Source organism: Phyllostomus discolor, chromosome 7, assembly GCF_004126475.2.
Source record: "Phyllostomus discolor isolate MPI-MPIP mPhyDis1 chromosome 7, mPhyDis1.pri.v3, whole genome shotgun sequence".
NCBI classification, from domain to species: domain Eukaryota; kingdom Metazoa; phylum Chordata; class Mammalia; order Chiroptera; family Phyllostomidae; genus Phyllostomus; species Phyllostomus discolor.
This window is the reverse complement of record NC_040909.2, coordinates 35,248,103-35,267,764: the sequence shown is the minus strand read 5'-3', so window position 1 is coordinate 35,267,764 and position 19,662 is coordinate 35,248,103. Positions and strand designations below refer to the sequence as shown.

Genomic DNA, 19,662 nt, shown 5'->3' with positions numbered 1-19,662 from the left:
GAACTTGATGGAAAACCTGCTTCTCCTAATCTTGTTATCACAGCATCCCACTCAGCCAACAAAGAAGAAAAGGTATGGCCATCATCCCCCAACTTCCCATCGAACCCTAGCCTCACCCTTCCCTCCTCTTGAATGTCTGCAAGGTGTGCAGGCCTCTGCATTTTAAGTGATGTGATCAGTTTCAGAGCAGGGGCTTAGAAAGGGGAAGAGACCCTTTTTGATTGACTATAGGCATACCTCATTTTATTGCACTTCGGTTACTGTTTTTTTACAAACTGAAGGTAAGCCCCCCACCCCAGCAAAAAGATTGCAGCTTGCTCAAGGCTCAAATGCTGGTTAGCACTTCTTAGTAGTAAAGACTTTTTAAATTAAGGTATGTGCATTTTTAGATATAATGCTGTGCACTTAATAGACTACAGTAGAGTGTAAACATAACTTTTATATGCACTGGGAAACAAAATTCATGTGAGTTTTGAAAAACAAATTTTTATTGTGGTGGCCTGGAACTGAGCCCGCAATAGCTCCATGGTATGCCTGTATCGTTTCAGTTCCCCTTGGATCATGAATCAGAACTTTAACATAGTACCATAACTCACCCTCTCCTTCCTCTTCTTTGTAGAGTTTACTTGAACTGGAAGTAGATTTGGATAATTTGGAATTAGACGATATTGACACAACAGATATCAACCTGGATGAAGAGATTTTGGATGACTGAATAATGTTCTCCATTACCCAACTGAAAGGGTGATTATTATGGACAAGTATTAATCGTCACCCTGACCACAGTGCTGGGCCTCCAAAAAGAAACCCCTCAGATTTTGATAAACTCCGTCCTTGTTTTAGGAGTTTATGTAAGTCAGTGTGTTATTCCCTTGTTAACTAAAATAGCCATGGGCTTTTTTTTTTTAAACTGTCATTAGACCATATATCATAAAATCTTTTGATTAAAGACACTTCAAAGTTTTCTTTCTAAATAATGAAAATAAACATCTAGTTTTACAGTGGTGGGCCAAAACTACACCTCACTGTACAGATCATCCCACATTCTCTTTTCTTTGCGTCACTAAATCATCAACCACATTTTTTCCTTAGCTGTACTGTAATTCTTATAGTATAATTCTCTTAACTTCATTGCATTATTTCCCTCAGTCTTGTGTGCCTTGGGTGTCTTCTGTCTTGCCCTGATTGGAATCTGGGTCTGAAACCCCAGCTCCTCTGACCTCCTTGAGCTGGGCTCTAACACAGAAAGGCATGGTACTTTTTTCCTAATGATACCCTTACCTGCTGTGATTAGAGAGATTGGTATCCAGGCACTCAAACACACACTTTTCAGTTATCCCCTTGTAGCCGGGAAAGTGAGTGGCATAAGTTTTCTTTGTGTTTCTGCTAGAGGCACTATTTGGAATTTAAAACACAAAAAAGAAATTTATAGGAAACTCCAAATCAGTACCTTTTACTTTTGACAATTTAAACACTCAGATCAATCAACATCAACAGAAAGCTAGTTGGTATTTAGCAAAATGAAATTTATTTGAAAAATATTTTCAGGAAGCTGCAGAATGGCTAATGGATGCTTCTTGATAAGCTTGCAGTGTTAATTCTATATATGCTCCCTTTTGTGCTTCTGTTTTTGCAAAAACCTGTTCAAATTAAAAAAAAAATGTTTTAAAGCAATTGAACATACACCATTTATAACATTTTTAGTTTTTAGACATCATTACCATTTCTGTAGTAGCAGGTACCAGATTAAAGGCTTTCCAAGTTTCACAGTTTTTTTCTGATTATAAAGCAACAAGCATACAACAGGGACAGAAAAACAGTATCCCACACAACTCAAACATAAATACTAACTCTTACTAAACACCAGAAGTATCCTAATATGGCTGCCATCTTTCAGGAAAAAAAATAAGAAAAAAATTTAATCATTTAGCACCTCTTGCCAAATCAAAATGAGAGCTATTATGTTTAAGAGAAATCTGGAAGATCAGAATCAGCAAACTTTTTTCATTCTAAATGTTATTTTCCGAAAGCATTCTGCTTTTTCTGGCTTATCACAAAATCAGTGTTACTGTTGTTGTTTCTCCTCCTCCTAGAGTACAGGTGGCAAACACAAGGCCCACAGGCCAAATCCAGCCCTCCACCATGTCTCTACCCAGCAGCACCGCTGAGCTCCTTGCCCCTAGTTAAGGAGTACTTACATTTATACAGTCCTAAAATCACATTCCACAACTTAGAAGGCAACTGCGAGGCTGATGTGGCCCCCTGTGAAAATGAGTTTGACGCCCCTGTCCTAGAGTGTTCATCACTGGTCATTTTATTCCTAATAAACTTTGTAACTGCTTTGCAAATGCACAAGATAATACTGGGATAGAAGCCAGACACACAAAACCATGTCTATTCTGAATATTAGAAGAGATGGAAATTATACAATGATCTCCCCTTCCCTTCCTGAAAAAAATACCAGCATTTATAGAGGAGTTTGTATAAACTCATGGTTTGAGGGGTCTATAGCTCAAAACAATAATTCAACTAAGGCTTGGTAATATATAAGCCCCACTGAACAAGAATGTGACCACACTGAAGGACCAGAAGCTGCACTGGAATCTGTGCTACTGTGTCCTCCACCACACTCTGCCGCTGACTGTCAGATGACGGTACTCCAGAGAACACGGGGGCAGCTTCCCCACGAGCTGAACTTCTCAGACACCCACCTGCAGCTTCTCCCCCGCCACCCAGTTTCTTCTAGTGTCCAGGCTGAAGATATTTGGGGCTCTAACCACTGTATCAAGACCACAAATCTATTGAGTTCCCATTAAACATAACCTACTTCAGAATTCTTCCTAAATTAATTATCACACAAGAGCCAATGTAGAAAAAGTCACTTTACCTTAATTAAATGTAATCCCTCAGCAGCCTGCTCCTTGGCCTCTTGAGCGGACTGGCCATCTGGATGGAGGATGTGATACAGCTGCACCAAGCTGGTGGCATCATCAGCTCTAGAATGAAAGGGTTTATTGTTTGTTTTCTCCATTTGCTAAGTCCTACAAAACGGTGTGCCAACTCAAAGCTAAATTACATTTCAAGCTTCCTTGGGCCAGAGAAAAAAAATTTTTAATCCTTCAGTTTTATATTTTTAAAAGCATTTTCAGGGATATTTAGGCTTCATACCAACTCTGCATTAGGTAGGGCAGGAGTCTCAACAGGCAGTGCCCAATTCATGAAGTGAATATATTCTAAAAATGGCTAAATTATTTTTGGAAGCAGCATTTCTCATGGAAACATTCTTAATGGCAGATGATTCCTAGGCCAGCCCACTTCACGAGCAGGTAATGTCCTCCAACTCAGGGCAGGAATACACCTTCATCCCACGTGAGCCAGAGGCTGGTGGTCACAGGCACACGAAGGCACTGCCTTTACATGTTAGCAGTGTCGTCTCCTACTACAGAATTTTCACTGAGACTCTGAGCTAGTGGATAAAGGCCTCTTAAAAGAGGCCTAGTAGGAAACCAAGGACAGACACCCGGGTTACCTGTATATTTACAAGAACCCATTAGTTAAAAAGAAAAAACATCTAGTGAGGCAAATCGGAAATGATGCACACCAGACGGAGGAAAGCCATGTTCCACTTGAGCAGTCTAACTTCAGTGTCACACAACCATCTATGATGAAGCCAGAACAAAAACACAATTCAGGATTGTACTTACATTTTTTAGAGAGCTACAAACAATGGGTGAAGAGGTGAGGGGATTAAGAAGTACAACTAGGTAGTTACAGAGTAGCCGTGGGGAAGTAAAGTACAGTCCAGGAAATGGAGCAGCCAAAGAACTCACATGAATGACACAGGGACATGAACAATGGTGTGGGGACTGCCTGAGGGAGTGGGGGAGCTAGGTGGAGAGGGGAAAAGGGAAACATTGGGACAACTGAAATAGCATAATCAATAAAATAATTTTAAAAATAAAAGAACCCTTAAATACATAATAAAATCCTTCCTGTCCTTCAGCAAAAAATCACTATCTTCTCTCACAGTCAGCACCTTTCTACTATTCACCACCTCAAAGCTGAGCAGATATTTAGAAAATAACCCTTCTAGTATGCTTGTGCTTTTGAGGTTCTGTTGTGTACTGGCTTCTGGTTCAGGGGACAGTGAGGACACTAATTCTGTGCTCCCCCAGCTATCTCACTTTGACCTTCCCTCCTTTCCTATCACTTGAGCTGGGGGTTGGAGTCAGGTGACCTGGGAATAGGTAAAGAATTTCTCAAGCTTTAAATACCCTGGGGCTTATCCCAAGGCCCATCTACCCTAAAGGCCCTCCCTTGGGGGAACTAAGAAACCAGATGTGCTCATGCAGTAAACCTTTCCAGGCGAAAAAGTTCAAAAATGTTAATTATAAATCTACTACGCTAGTTATAATGTAACAAAGTCTGATAAACCTGGCAACAAAACATCTCAAATAAAATATAAAAATAAATCACTTTAGACCCTCAGCAGGTGGCCCCATAAAGAGTGTAACTGGGTTTTTGTATATTAGAATCATGTTTGTGGCTTCATTACATTCATGATAAAGTATGATGCCTGTGTCTCAACGATTTAGCTTCATACCCAGCCATATTTGAAATTTTTAAAAATTTACACATTCAGAAAGAGTCTCAATTCAAAACCAGCAGTGAGACTTGAGTCTGAAATGTTTGCTGAATCCATGTTCTGGCCTGGTCTCCATTCAGTGAGGACACGCGCCCTCTACTGGCTAGCCTGGGATTTGTAGCAAGCTCTCCAGTTCACATTCCCACAGGAACAGTTTTTACTTGTGCAGAGTAGGAAAGGTTAACTCAGAACACAAAATTCCTTCCCCACACGCAAATAAACTGCTTCAGATGTAAAGCTTACATGTCATAATGAATACTGTCACATATTAGTATACTTCAGTAAAGAATTTAATTTTCAGCCCTGGCTGGTGTGGCTCAGTGGATTGACTGCCGACCTGTGAAACAGTCACTGGTTTGATTCCCAGTCAGGTCCCCAGTAGGGGGCACATGAGGGGCAACCAGGCATTGATGTTTCCTTCTCTCCCTCTTTTCCCTTCTCTAAAAATAAAATCTTTAAAAAAATTTAATTTCCAAATTCAGACGTTTCTGTGTTGCTCTAATTTCTTATAAAAAAGTTATATTTTTCTTATAGTAAAATTCAGAATGATTACATTTGAAAAACTAAGAAAATTCATTCATAGGTGATGTCAGTAATAATGCACCTAAAGGCAATTTAATTTTGAGTATCCTCATGACGGTCAGCCAGCCCCGTTTATTTGGGATGAGGGTACGTACACAAGGCCTGTCCAGAAAAAGTCCAGCCATTGTTAATATAACAAGAACAGATATCAGTGTAACCTGGAGAGTGGACTGGAGTGCACATGTGTGAAGGACAACTTCATTGTACTAGATAGTGGGGGGCAGTAGATACTGTTCACTGAGCATGTGTATTTTGTGGCCAACACATTCAAATGGACTGAGCCAGAAGAGCAGCAAATCTGCAGCAAATTTTACATTAAGCTTGAACATTCCTCCACAGAAACTATTCAGATGACTCAGAAGGCCGCAGCTGTGAGCAACTGGTGACTGGCAGCTTCATCACAACAATATGCCTGCACATGCATCATGTCTTGTGCAGAGATTTTTGGCAAAACATCAAATCACCCAGGTGACTCAGGTCCACTAGGTCCAGATGTGGCACCCTGCAACTTTTCCCAAAACTAAAACCACCTTTGAAAAGGAAGAGATTTCAAACTGTCAATAACATTCAGGAAAATACGATGGAGAAGCTGATGGCAATTGGGAGAACTGTGTGAGGTACCAAGGTGCCTACTGAGGCGTCACTGTCCTAAGAACAGTATTTCTTGTATTTTGTATCTTCTTCAATATATGCCTCGTTTTCATAGTTCATGGCTGGTGACTGTCTGGACAGACCTCGTATTCTTGCCCCCTACTTTGGATTACACTCACATGCTGCACCAGCGGGCTGGCTGGAAATCACCTACTGTTAAGAATGCTGTTTCTGTGAGAAGTAATGGTTTCCAAATATGGGCTGTATTTGTTAGAAATGCCTATGACACCTTTTATTTCATTACAAATGCCTTACCTTTGTATGAATGGTTCAAATTACATGCGGACACTGTGAGTCAAAACACCTTAGTGTGAAGGTGGCAATTCATTAAACATCCTTGTAATTCAGAATTTTGAGTCCAGCAAGGGCTTTTTTGTGGAAAGCTGGCTTTCTTAGTTGGTTTCTTTTCCTTGTCACTTTGGTCTTTCTAACCCAATCAATAGACACTCAAAAACAATTTTCAGTGTTATCACAAGTTATAAGGTACACCATTACTTCAGCTAGAACCCTGTGACACACTATTATGCATGCTAAAACATAACATTCTTTGTTTCATGCAACTTTGAAAAATGTAACCTTCTTAAAAATGCCTTACAAATCTTGCAAAAGCCAAGGCATATCAAAAGAGTATTTTGCAAGTTAAATGATGACTTTTTTTGAAAAGCCCCAGAAGTAGTCCTGCCAGAAAATAAGCACACCCTCCCACCCCCAAGCTATGTCAACTTATTTACACTTCTTACTTAATGCCCTTTGAGTGTCTAGAAAGTTCACTGATGCCCATGAGCAGGGATACGTCAATAACCAGATATACAACAGATCTGAAGCCACTTACTCTTTCAAAGAATTCTAGCTGTGTTTACATAATGAAAACAAACACAGAAAACCAGGTTACACTGGAAGAACAAACCCATAAACAAACCGCGGTGAGTGCAAGCTACTTATCAATGGACAGTACACTGTTATCACTGGAAAAACAACAAACACATAGCTTAAATACAGATTTATAATAGTAATCAGAATTTCTTTTACTTACTAATTAAGAGCATACTTACAAATCTCTCTGAATCTGGTCAATCAGTAAACCATCAATCCTTTTCTTATTTACAAAATACCAAGCCATTCCACCAAAATGTCTTGTTGAACGTAAAAGGTCATACTTTCCATGTTTATCTATATCTTCATAGGTCTGATGATGAATCTGTCCACATAAGATGCAATTTTTTTCAGAAACATGAAAATAAAGTGAGTGGCAGCATTACTGGATATACATTTACTAGCATGAGTATTGCCCAAGAAAGTACCAGCAAAACCAGGTCTACTTATACCTGTGCCTCCAGTGCCATTAGCTAGTAGGTAAGATTTAGACCAACCCTCCACTGTAGATGCAAACAGCAGCCTAGAACAAGTTTACCAAACATTCACAGCCAGATCGATTACTTTTCAGCAGCCAGGCATTATTCATGAAGCACCAATTATATGTGTAGACCACTGGATATAATGGACCATTATTTCCTGGTAACTAGGGGGGGAAATCAAGAGTATCCTTTCACTCCTTCCCTCTTACCCCATCTCATCAGCCACCCTATCCATCAGCTAGTCCCATCTTATTAACTAACATTCCTTCAGTTCTCCTTCCAGACTGATCTTCCGAAATGAATACTTAGATGAAGGCAGTCCTATGTTCAAAGGCTTTCAAAGACCTGCTGGTGGAAGTCAAGATGCCTCAGCCTAGCATCTGGGGTCACCTGTGATAGGCCCCATCTACCCCTCTAGTCTAATCCGGAACCACCCCTGCACAGACACTGCATGCACAAGCACACCAGGTGACTGGCCACTTCTCAAGCATACATCGTCGTTTCCAGCCTGTTCATACTGTCCCCTTCACCTGAAACACCTCTCTTCACCCAACTCTGCCCACCACAATGTTCCCTGCCCTTGCAGAACCTCTTTAAGATCCCTGTGAAGCCATTCCTGAGAGCACATGGTAACCTCCTCTTAGCACCTAGTGTCTCAGACCTCAGGTGGTAAATTTTCTGTATACTTCAGTAGTACCGCCCCCCACAGTGATTTCTGGGCTGCAAGCTTTGACACAGCACACACCCCCCATCCTGGTTCATATCATCACCTATAACATCTACAACACTACCTTACACACAGAAGCTACTCCATGATTACTTATTAAACTGAATTGTACGACACGCACTCTGCATTTTGGTAAATTTTAGTAAGTAACTTTGTTCCCGTATGAAAAATTGAAAAAAAAACAAAAAAAACAAAAACCAAAAACAAAACAAAACAAAAAAACTGGCTTTGCCATCAAGTTTGGGCCCTAACTCTACCACTCACTATCTGTGCAACTCTCAGCAAGCTACTTAACTCTTCAAGCTTAAATTTTGTCACCCTTAACTCAAGGTTTTTGGAAGGATAAAATATCTATCTGGTAAACATCAGATCCTTGACAGGTGTTCAGGTATCTCCCTTCTCTTCCCCCTGCATCAAAGCTTATAACTTAACTCACTGTGCTAGAGTAAAAATCTTACACCCATATTTAACCCCTAATTCAGAAACTAGAAAACGTACTCACTTTGATATATTCAGCAGAATCTGGCTCAAACTGGGCAACACAGAGGTTGAGGACGTCAACATGCCGGTCCAGGCTGTACATGGTCTGAAACCACACAGCAGAGTTGGAATTAGATGGAGAACAGGAGAGTTCAACTCTTGGCCTGATGCCATGACACGCCTGCCCACCCACACATAGGCCACAACTGTGCCCACTGAGCAGTATGCAGAAATAACACAGGCTTGGTAACTGTTACACCTGAATTCAAACCCCAGCTACAGTAACTCTGGTCGAGTTATCATTAGAAATGTTTATCTGTGTTTTCCAAAGCAAAATGCTCAGCAGCACCAGAGCCAACTGCTGCTGTGAAACCAAGTCCCCTTACTTGAAGATTTTCTTCCTTGAAGATTATTGGTGTTAAAGTTCTCCGACCTTCTTTTGGGAAATAAACTTGTATCATCCGGTCCCGTTCTTCCCAAGAGGCTTTGCGTAGTGTGCCACTTGGTTCTCTGACGACAATAAAGCGCTCCTGAAATAGGAAACATAATCAAGGATGAGTTTATGAGGACTTATTTTTAGTCCTTGTGCCCCACTAAACATCATTACAAACATAATTTGCAATCACCAATATAAAGTACAACTGGAAAACATAAAATGCAATCATGTGCATGACTTCAATGATAATTTTAAACCTCAACGACTTGGCTAAGATTCAATACTTTCTTCACTAATCACAGCTCAACCTCTGACAACAGGAAATCTACAATGAAAGTATTTACTAAGTGCCAACTATGATCCTAAAATGGGTTCAATACACAAAATGGTTCAACTAAAGAAGCTGATCTGAGGTTCATCTAAATGCCTTTCAGCAGAAAGAAGTGCTATAAAACCTTTTCAAACTGTTTCGTTTCCCCATGCCGAAGTCTCACCTAAACAGAGTTTACTATTTTACGATGTACATTTAAAGTTCTGGAGATAAAAGGAACAAACCCCAAAACGTGGAATATTAACCCACACCTCTGTGACTCCTCATACTGACATGAGACATAAATGTGTCAGGCTGACCAGTCCACCTGCCTCTGGTCTCTCCACTCTTCCTGCCAGATCCGAGGCAGGTGGACCACTTCCTCTATGCACCACTCAGCTCAGAATTTACCATGTGTAAGATTCTTAACACCTCTCAAATATTGTTAATGTTGTTATAGAACCAGGAGAGGGCAGGGTCTGTGGATTATAATTCTTTGCAACACGCAGAGTAACTTACATAGAGCTTTTGCACACAGCAGATAATTGATACATATCTAATTAAATTAACCTGATGGTACTGACTCAATTTTTCTGAGGAAAAGAGTCTCTGAATGTATTTTGAGGTTAATATAACTTTCATCAAGTACTGCAAATAGAAATAAAAATAGCAGATGTCAAAATAACATAATTGTTCCTCAAAATTATTTTGGTAATTTCAATTCCAAGTTCCCTTCTCCCTTTCAGGTTATAGAACAGACCAGCCTTCACAGCATTGCAAACATGTGTTAAAGCACCCAAAGGAGAAATCTCAATTACAATGAAACGCTGTGATGTGCACATGTCAGACATGTGGGTGGTTCGTGTACAGACACGGGCACTGCTCAGACCATGACTCCTACCTAACCAGTCGTGTATAATGAAGACTGATGTGGGCGGCCCTTTCCCAGCCCTGGCACTATGCATTATCCTACTGCATTTTGTAGGCTGAACTATATTATAAATTACATGTTTTACTCTTTACTCGAAAAGGCTCAAACACAAAACTGACATATTTTGTAAGTGTCAGAGTGTTCTTTTGGAATTGGCAATCGAGGGAAGAGGAGATAGTGAAACTATAGCAGAAGTGGTGCTGTCTGAAAATTACCTGGGGAAACATGCCCTTCTCGTTGCAAACTCTGAAAACGAAAATCCTTCGGGAGTCTGGGTTTTTCGTATCATCAAGTACTTATAGGAAAGAAACACTGTCTTTCCAAAAAGCATCAGCTAAGGAAGTGAGTCTAACCTGGGCAGAAAGAATCTCCCTTCTTCCATTGCCTTGCAGAGTTTTGCCTACTTGGGGTGTGGCAGTGGGTTTCTGTCTGCACACCCCTGTTCTGCCCCAGCACTCCCAGCTCCTCCTTTGCAGTCACCCTGGGACATACTGTGTTCCTAAACTGTAGGGAAATGGTAACATCATGTGGGGCTGGTCTACATTTCTCTTCTTCCTTAATGTTCTTAATCTTCCAGAATGTTCTCAACCAGACACAGAAATTCTGGCGCAGAAGATTCAGAGACAGCTGGGTCACGTGAAGTTGACCCTTGTCCCTCTGTCCCATCCTCATATAGTATTTCTAATAAAGATCAATTCATGATTAGACATATACTCACCCGATGTGGTATGCTATATGATATGTCAGTAAACACATATTTAGCTGTTTCTGTTCCTTCCAAAATCTTATCTTCGGCTAACACGTCATTTATTGGTGTACGTTCTTCCAAAACCGGTGGCATTTTTAACCGTGCTTTAGCTGCCTCAACTGCCTGTCTTGTAGCCTAATGAAATAAAATATTAAGGAACACCACAGTTACAGACCAACGGATCATGTGACAGAAGCAGACAGAAATCAAAACCGCTAAGGACTACAAAGAGAAGAAGCCACAGCCAAGAGTCAGTGAGTAAACCAGTGAGCGGGCTCCTGGGCCCGGGTCTTTGCCTCCGTGGTCTGGCTGAGAACATCAGCTACAGGCTCGACCACTCTCAAAACAGCAAAGGGATGTTCTGAGGCAGAGCCAGGACACAAAAGCTGCTTGAAATAGAATAAAGGATTTCATTTTTTGGGTGCTTGCTGTGTGTCAGGTATTGTTCAAATACTCTGAATGTATGTGGCCCACAACTACCTTATGGGTGAGAAAAGAGGCACAGGAATGCTAAGTAAACTGCTAGGATGTTGCAGTGCATGGATGTGAACTCAGGCAACTCAACTCCAAAGCCCACATTCCTAACCACTGACTGCACTGCTCCACATCATGCCGTTAACCATGGTTACCTCTGAGGGTGAGGGGGGCTTGGGCTCTTCATGTGATACATAGCACTATCAGATATTTGAATTTTTGCTATGATTATAAATTACTTTTGAATTAGAAGAAGAGCAATAATGTTTCACATATTTATAAATTGAAGCCTTTCCAACAAAGCATTCAATACCTATTGACTCCAGAAGGAGCCTGGTCCCTGGAGCAGGATGCTGTTCAGAAGGATCTCATAATCTCACCAAAGTTTCAGCCTCACAGCAGCTCAGGACAACTGTTCCTCCAGGAAGGGAGCTGGAGCAGGCAGGACAAAGGAAGGATGCTCAGACTGGTTTTAGAGCAGAGGATGCTCTGCTTGGACACCAAGACCTGCCGACCCACATGCCCAGTCTGCCTAATTGTGGCCTGCTCCCTGACCCTCTGCCTGCCCACTCATATTTCCTTTCTCAGTTCTGTGCCTGGGACTCCCCCTCATTAGTGTCTGTGGAAGAACAACTATCAACATGTGGAGGGGCCTCTGGAAATCTTTTTTAACCTTTTAAAGAGCGGTATTCTCTACCAATATTCCTGCATTCATGTACCTCTTCCAACTGTGCCTGAGTCATTAGCTTGTAGGTCGGGGGCTTCAGTTCTTGTACAGCTGGCTTAAAAATCTTCTGCAAATCCAAGCCTGTCATCTTGATAAGTATGTTTTGGACTTCTTCATCCATAAATGTAGGTTTCTTGATCTCTGAGCTACCAGATTCTGTTAAAATAATTTTAGCAAATAAGAAATGGAAAAAATGTCAAGCCAACAAGACCTCTAAATGTAAAAGTTAAAAATAAAAATGATTTACTGTCTACAATGTCTACCTCAATACACATATTGGTAATACCTATGAGATGCAGTTATTAGTTCATTCCTTCCTTTACAATTTATTGAATATTCACAATGAGGAGATCACAGTTTCTGACAAAAAGGCAAAGTCTAGTGGAGGAAGTAACAGGGAAAAAGTAATTAATGTAATAATAATAATAATAATAATAATAATTGCTTTCATTTACAGAGTTGTTTCCTGTATGCCAGGCCTTACACACAGTTTCAGGAATGCTAACAACCACCCACAATAAATACTGATGTCCCAGTTTTATAAATGAGGATACTGGAGCCTGCTTAAAGACCCAGCTACTGAGTGATCAAGTTAGGATTTAAACCAAGGTTTATCTGATTCTATAGCCTAGATCAATCCCAATCCACTACAGTGCTCCTCAGCCTTAGCGCCGCAGAGCAGGGAGGCATGTGACTGCTGAGGAAGGAATCACACATGACCTGGGAGCATGTAGGGCACGATGGGGTCAAAGACAGCTTCCCAGGGGTCTAAACAAGACAGAAAAAAGGGGGAAAGAATTCTAGGCTGAGAAGTTGCAAGTAGAAAAGAGTGGCCTGGATTACTGGACATGGTACTGAAGAGGCCATGTGGTGTCTTGGAAGAAAGAGCCTTGGACAGGAGAGGAGACTCAGATCTCAAAGTCTGCCCCATGCAGTGGGCCTAGCTGTTCACCTGACTCCATTTCCACTCCTATCAGGGAAAAAAGGCCATTCCTTCCCGGCCACCTCGTCCTCTGCTAGTCCTGTAATTGCTGGTGTCCCTGATGATTTGGAACTACCTCCTTCTTTCTCCCTTCTCACATTCTCAACAGATGACTTCCTAGCCTTCTGTAACTTAAGTTATTTCTGTATGTTGGAGACTCTCAAATCTGAATCTCTAGCCAAGACCATCCTCCATCCAAATACCCAATGGACATCTCACACACACTTCAATAAAGCAATAAACCCCATCAACTTTCTCCTGTCTCAAACCTATTCTTCCTACTCTTCCCTATCTTACTATCATCCAACAGGCATGTGAGGCAGACACCTTCCTTTACCCTCCACATTCCTGCCTTCTTTACCCTCCACACCTAGGCAACAGCAGCAGTGGGAACAATACTAACAGCTGACATTTGTTAGATATTTACTATGGGCCAGGACTGACAGAGCTAAGTACTTTTCACAGCACATTTAACCCTCATAACTACCCCCTAAACACTATGATTATCTCCATTTGAAAAAAAGGAGACACAGAATATACTGCCTGTCATAACTCATCAATTTTCTTTAATCTTCCATTTCCTACTGCTACTACCCTAGTCAAAGTCACCCTCATCTCTTGCCTTAGCCTCCATACCAGTCTCCCTGCCTCCATTCTGACTCCACTATAAACCACTCTCCACAGAACCGCCAGAGCAATCTCTTAAAAATGTAATCCAAACAAGAGGAAAGATTAACAGAAAAAAGAGTTCATTCTTTGGTAGGATAAACAAAACTGACAAACCTTTAGTTAGGTTAATTGAGGAAAAGAAGAACCCAATTATAAATGAAAAAGGAAATTTCACAACTGATACTCCAGAAATACAAAGACAGGACCCCGAGGCCACTACCAACCACCACATGCTAACACACTGGGCAACCTGAAAGAACTGGTAAATTCTTAGAAACATACGACCCACCAAGACTAAATCAGGAAGACAATCATGCTTTACAAAGTGTTCCCTGATACTTCCACTAACCATCTAGCACCATATATAATTATTACAATATTATTAACTACATTTCCTATGCTATACTCAACTACCAAGCTGTACTATGCCGTACACCTGAAACCAATACAAAATAATATAGAATGTAAACTATAATTGAAAAAAAATTTTTTTAAGAAGACTAAATCAGAAAATCAGAACAATTACTAGTAAGGAGACAAACAGTAGTCAAAAATCTCCCAATGAAGAAAAGCCCAGGCCCAAATGGCTTCACAGGTGGATTTTACTAACACTTAAAGAATTAACGCAAATCCTTTCCAAATTCTTCCAAAACCAGGGAGGAGGGAACATTTCCAAATTCGTATTACAAGTCTGGCATTAACCTGATGCCAAAGAGAGAAAAGGACACTAACAGAAAACTACAGGCAATATTGCTGATGAATATGAACACAAAAATTCTCAATAAAATACTAGCAAACTGAAATGAGTAGCACATTAAAAGATCATTCACCATGATCAAGTGGGATTTATCCTTGGGATGCAAGGATGGTTCAACATACTTAATGAATGTAGTACATCACATTAATAGAATAAAATAAAAAATATCTTATTTCTTCAATAGATGCAGAAAAAGGATTTGAGAAAATTCAACATCCATTCATGATAAAAACTCTTACCAAATTAAAGTACATAGAAGGAACATAGCTCAATATAATAAAAGCCATATACAACAAGCCCACAGCTAACATACTCAGTGGTGGAAGGGTAAAAGCCTTTTCTCTGAGATCAGAAACAAGAAAGGGGTGCCCTCTCATCACTACTTGACAGTACTGGAAGTCCTAGCCAGAACAATTAGGCAAGAAAAGAAAGAAAAGGAAGGCACCAGCACAGAAAATCAGAAGTAAAATTGTTTCTATTTGCAGATGACATGATTTTATATTAAAAGTCCTATATGTATAGAAAATATGCCAAAATGTTATATCAAGTGAACAAATTCAGTAAAGTTACAGAATACAAAAATTAACATTAAAAATGAGTAGTGTTTCTATATACTAACAAATTTATATATACTAACAAATATATATAAACACATTATCTGAAAAAGAAAATAAAAATACCATTTATCATAGCATCAAAAACAATAAAATAGTAAAGCAGTGAAAGATCACTATGCTGAAAACTACAATCACTGAGGAAAGAAATCAAGGAAGACACAAATAAATGAAAAAGCATCCTATGTTCATGGATAGGAAGAACTAATATTGTTAAAATGTCCATACCACCCAAAGCCACCTATAGATTCAATGCAATTCCTATCAAGATTCCAACTGCATTTTGTATAGAAATAGATAAAACAATCCTCAAATTTATATGGAACCACAGAAGACCCCGAATAGCCAAAGCAATCCAGAGAAAGAACAAAGTGGGAGGCATCACACTTCCTAATTTCCAGCTATACTAGGAGGCAACAGTAATCAAACCAGTTTGTTACTAGCATACAAACAGACATATAGACCAATGGAATACAACTCTGAGCCCAGAAATAAACCCAAATATATACAGTCAACTAATACTTGACTATTTGACAAGGGAGCTAAGAATATGCAATGGAAAACATAGTTTATTCAATAAATTATGCTGGGATAAATGGATATTCATACATAAAAGAGTCAAACTAGACCCCATCTTATATCATTCACAAAAATTAACTCAAAATGGATTAAAGACTTCAATGAAAGACCAGAAACCATAAAACTAGAAGACAATGTAGGGGAAAAGCTCCTTGACATTGGCCTTGGCAATGATTTTTTTGAATATGACACCTAAAGCACAGCAACAAAATAAAAAACAAATGGTACAAAATCAAACTAAATAGCTTCTGCAGAATGGAAGAATCAGTCAACAAAAGACAACCTAGAAATCAGAAAAAAATATTAGTATACTATATATTTGGTAAAGGGTTAATATTCAAAATATATAAAGAACTCATACAAATAAATAGCAAAATACAAACAATCCAGTTAAAAAGTGGGCAAAAGACCTAAACAGATTTTTTCCCAAAGAAGATATGTAAATGACCAACAGGTATCTGAAAAAGGTGCTCAACATCACTAATCATCAGGGATATGCAAATCAAAACCACAATGAGACATCACCTCACACCTGTTAGAATGGCTAGCATCAAAAAGACAAACAATTAACAAATGCTGGCTAGGACGTGGAAGAACAGGGAACCCTTCTGCACTATCGGTGGAACTGTAAATGGGAACAGCCACTATGAAAAACAGTACAAAGTTTCCTCAAAAATTTAAAAATAGACCTATCATATGATCCAGCAATTCCACTTCTGGGAATAACACCAAGGAAACGAAAATACTATGTTGAAGAGATATCTGCACCCCCATGTTCACAGCAGCATTATTTACAATAGCCAAGGTGTGAAAACACTCTCAGTGTCCACTGATGGATGAATGAATAAGAAGATGCGGTGTGTTATTATTCAGCTATTTAAAAAGGAGGATATCTTGCCATTTAGACAATGTGGATGGATCTTGAAGGCATTCTGCTAAGTGAAACAAGTCAGAGAGAAAAACAAATACTGTATGATCTCATTTACATGCGGAATCTAAAAACAACACAAAACCCAAACTCTAAAGAGAACAGATTTCTGATTACCAGAGATGGTGGAGGACTGGATATAGGTGATCCAAAGGTATAAATTTCAGTTACAGGATAAGTGTGTGGGATATCATGATGGGCAGGCAACATGATGACCTCAGTTAACATTGCTCTATGGCATATATGAAAGTTGTTACGAGAGCAAATCCTAAACTTTTTTCTCTTTTTTCTCTACACAGAGGATGTTAACTAAATTTATCATGGTAATAATTTCATGATATATATAAGTCAAATCATCTTGCTGTATACCTTAAATGTATATGCTGTTGTATGTCAATTATGCATCTCAATAAAACTGAAAAAAATATTTAATTTTTAAAAATGTAATTAAGGTCACTCCCATGCTTAAAATTCACCAATGGCTCACAACAACAATTAGGGGGGAAAAGCTAAGGTAGTCTGCTTATGTCACTGTCCCCCACTAGCTGATGTGATTTTCCAGGACCAGAACCCTTTCTTGTAGTCATCTTCGGCACCCAAGGTCCCTTAAAGTAGCCAGCACACAACAGGTGCTCAACACTGCTCTTTCCTCAGTCTGACCCCTTCCCCGCGCCACCCCCGCGCCCCGCTTCGGTTACCATGCAGTGACCAGGTGTGTATATTGGACACTTCCACTTGAATCTCAAAGGCACCTCAAATTTAATGTGCCCAGAACAAACACCGATTTCTTCCTCTTTTCCCATCTCTTATCTCATCTACTTGCCTTTTCTCCCCTACCTCCCCTCCTTTACCTTTCCCTTAAAAACTGCTGCTACAATTAATCTTCTGTCTTGGTATAAATAGGACCACCCTCCACTCAACCGCTCAAGTCACAAACTTGGGGAGGCAACACATTTCTCCTTTTAAACCTAGATCCAAAGTCATAACCAACCCTTCTCACCAATCCTACCTCCAAAATGGGTTCCCAAACTACCTGTGTTCAGCCTCATTTCTGGACTTTTGCTTATGCTGTTTCCTCTACTTGGAATGCTCCTTATTTCCTCCCTAGCATAGTTACGCGGGTCTTGGCGTTGGTCATGACCTTTCCAGGAACCAAAAAATTTCCAGACACCCCTCCCTGCCCTTCCAACCTAGTTTGAATTCTAGTCTCATGTGCGTTCCTATCAGAGTCCGGGTCACAATGCACTGCCACCTCCCCACCGGGCCATGAGTTCCTCTGGGGAAAAATCCGTGTCCCCTACACTTCACACGGTGCTTTGCAAAGAGCAGAGCTCGAGCACTGCTGGTTAAGAGGGTAAACGAATGAACAAACGCGGGAGATGACAGACCCAGCTGGTACAGAAGACAGAAGACTGGGCGCAAGAGCGCGCTGCAGGAAGGGAGGGGAAGGGAAAGGATGGGCGGGGTAGAGTGCAGGTGGGGCTCCGCGTGGGTCTACCAGCCAGAAAGCAGGCTGGTCTCCCAGAGAACTCCAGTAGACCTCGAGCAGGTCACTTACCGGCCTCGGAACTAAACCGACAACATAGCACTTTCGCCCCGCAGGGCCCGGGAAGCGGCTGCAGCAGGGCGCCGGGCCTGAGCAGACCTCGGGCCCGGAAACAGACCCGTTTCGCACCCCGAGAACCTGTCAGGAGGCTCCACGGCGACAACGACGCTCGGAGAGTCGCCATAATTACCCAGGGCCGCTTGCGCCGGAGGCTGCTGGGAGCAATTCTCTGTCTCACAGGGTTTCCCCATGGCATTCTGGGAAATGTAGTCTGGAGGAGGGAACCGGAAGCCTTTTACAGATTGTTTCTGTAAACTGCGTGTTCACACGTAAAAGTGTCCGAATCCTTCTCTATGCATAGAGCCCCCAGTGCTCTTTTTCCTGGACTTTCTCTTCGTTTCCATGGCTGTAAATAACAAATTTATATTTCCTACCCAAAACTCTTCTTCCAGCCTCAAGTTTAAATCCAACTGCCTATTCGACTTCTCCATTCAAACTTCTCACAGGACCCCTACGCCCAAATACAACTCCTGAATCAACTGCCACCAGCACCATCATCTCCTTCAATTCGTACACCTCATTGTCTCTCAGAACGTTACTCCTTTCCTTTGTAGCCCTTTTCTCAATTTGTGATTTTGCTCATTTATCTCTGCTTACTTTTCTCACCCCATAAAGACAATGACCCTCTGATTATAACATCACCTAGCTTGACACATCTATGCCCACAGCAAACATTTGTCAAATAAACGACTAGATGAATAATTGAATGACACTGTTATTTTCGTTTCAGCTGTCCAAGATGTGCAGGTCTTACCGCTCCCCTGGGCTATATGTTGGTGCCCGTGCTAAGAACTTATCCCAAAGCCTAGCTAAAGAAAGGTGTTAAGTTAAACACTTGTTTGAATTTGCAGGACAGGTACACTCACCTAATCTTACCTCCTTTCTCTCACTGCCCCATAAGAGCTCTGCATGTGAATTCGTTCGCTGTGGGTGGTGAAGGAGAGCCGCAGGCTTGGCACTGCACTCAGGCGTGACTGTTGTCCCGTGCTTCCCAACACCTCCTCTCACCCGGCCTGAAATCAGGTGTCAGGGTAGTGGCGTGCATGCCGGCTGTCTCCCAGCCATGCTCTTTCTCTGAGAATCATCAATTAACTACTTTCCCAAAGCTGTAGCTGATTGGATAGTGAGTGGACACCTAATGCAAGAGGGATGAATCCATTGGCTGGGGTATTTGTACCCTGTAACCACTGTAACAATTTACAACAAACTTGACAGCTTAAAACAACAGGAGCTTATTCTCACAATTCTTGATGCCAGGCCTCTGAAATCAGTATCACTGGGCTGAAATCCAAGTATCAGCAGAGCTGTGGTCCCTTCACAGGCTCTAGAGGAGAATCCATTCCTTATCTCTTCCACCTTCTGGCGACTGCAAGCATTCCATGCCTTATGGCTGCATCACTCCCATCTCCGCCTCCATCTTCATAGCACCTTCTCTTCCGTCTTGTGCCCCATCTCCCTTTG

At 41.0% G+C, this 19,662-nt stretch overlaps 2 protein-coding genes across 2 annotated transcripts in view; one reads left to right on the top strand and one right to left on the bottom strand.

Annotated features, from left to right (window-relative positions):
• Nucleotides 1-3,442, top strand: part of COPB2 (COPI coat complex subunit beta 2) — a 35,218-nt gene extending 31,776 nt beyond the window's left edge. Inside the window, exons 21-22 of the mRNA XM_028519002.2 lie at nucleotides 1-72; nucleotides 620-3,442. Of these exons, the coding sequence (XP_028374803.1) occupies nucleotides 1-72; nucleotides 620-715 (168 nt within the window). The 3' untranslated portion in view covers nucleotides 716-3,442. The remainder of the gene's footprint in view (nucleotides 73-619) is intronic.
• MRPS22 (mitochondrial ribosomal protein S22) lies at nucleotides 1,510-18,360 on the bottom strand. Its single transcript, XM_028519003.2, has 8 exons — nucleotides 18,154-18,360; nucleotides 12,059-12,222; nucleotides 10,836-11,000; nucleotides 8,827-8,970; nucleotides 8,463-8,546; nucleotides 6,931-7,076; nucleotides 2,888-2,996; nucleotides 1,510-1,640 (listed from the first exon to the last, which is right to left on the bottom strand). Exons 1-8 carry the CDS (start codon nucleotides 18,323-18,325, stop codon nucleotides 1,545-1,547), a joined length of 1,080 nt encoding a protein of 359 aa, XP_028374804.1. The 5' UTR covers nucleotides 18,326-18,360; the 3' UTR covers nucleotides 1,510-1,544.
• Between the last annotated feature and the right edge of the window lie 1,302 nt (nucleotides 18,361-19,662).

What these genes read in the sequence shown, in the direction of transcription:
- MRPS22 (XM_028519003.2), bottom strand. Translation starts at nt 18,325, where the DNA reads ATGGCGACTCTCCGAGCGTCGTTGTCGCCGTGGAGCCTCCTGACAGGT. An exon ending in TCGGTTTAGTTCCGAGGCCG is followed by an intron (nt 12,223 to 18,153) that starts GTAAGTGACCTG and finishes TTATTTTAACAG; the next exon opens with AATCTGGTAGCTCAGAGATC. An exon ending in AGGGATTACATTTAATTAAG is followed by an intron (nt 1,641 to 2,887) that starts GTAAAGTGACTT and finishes TAATTTGAACAG; the next exon opens with GTTTTTGCAAAAACAGAAGC.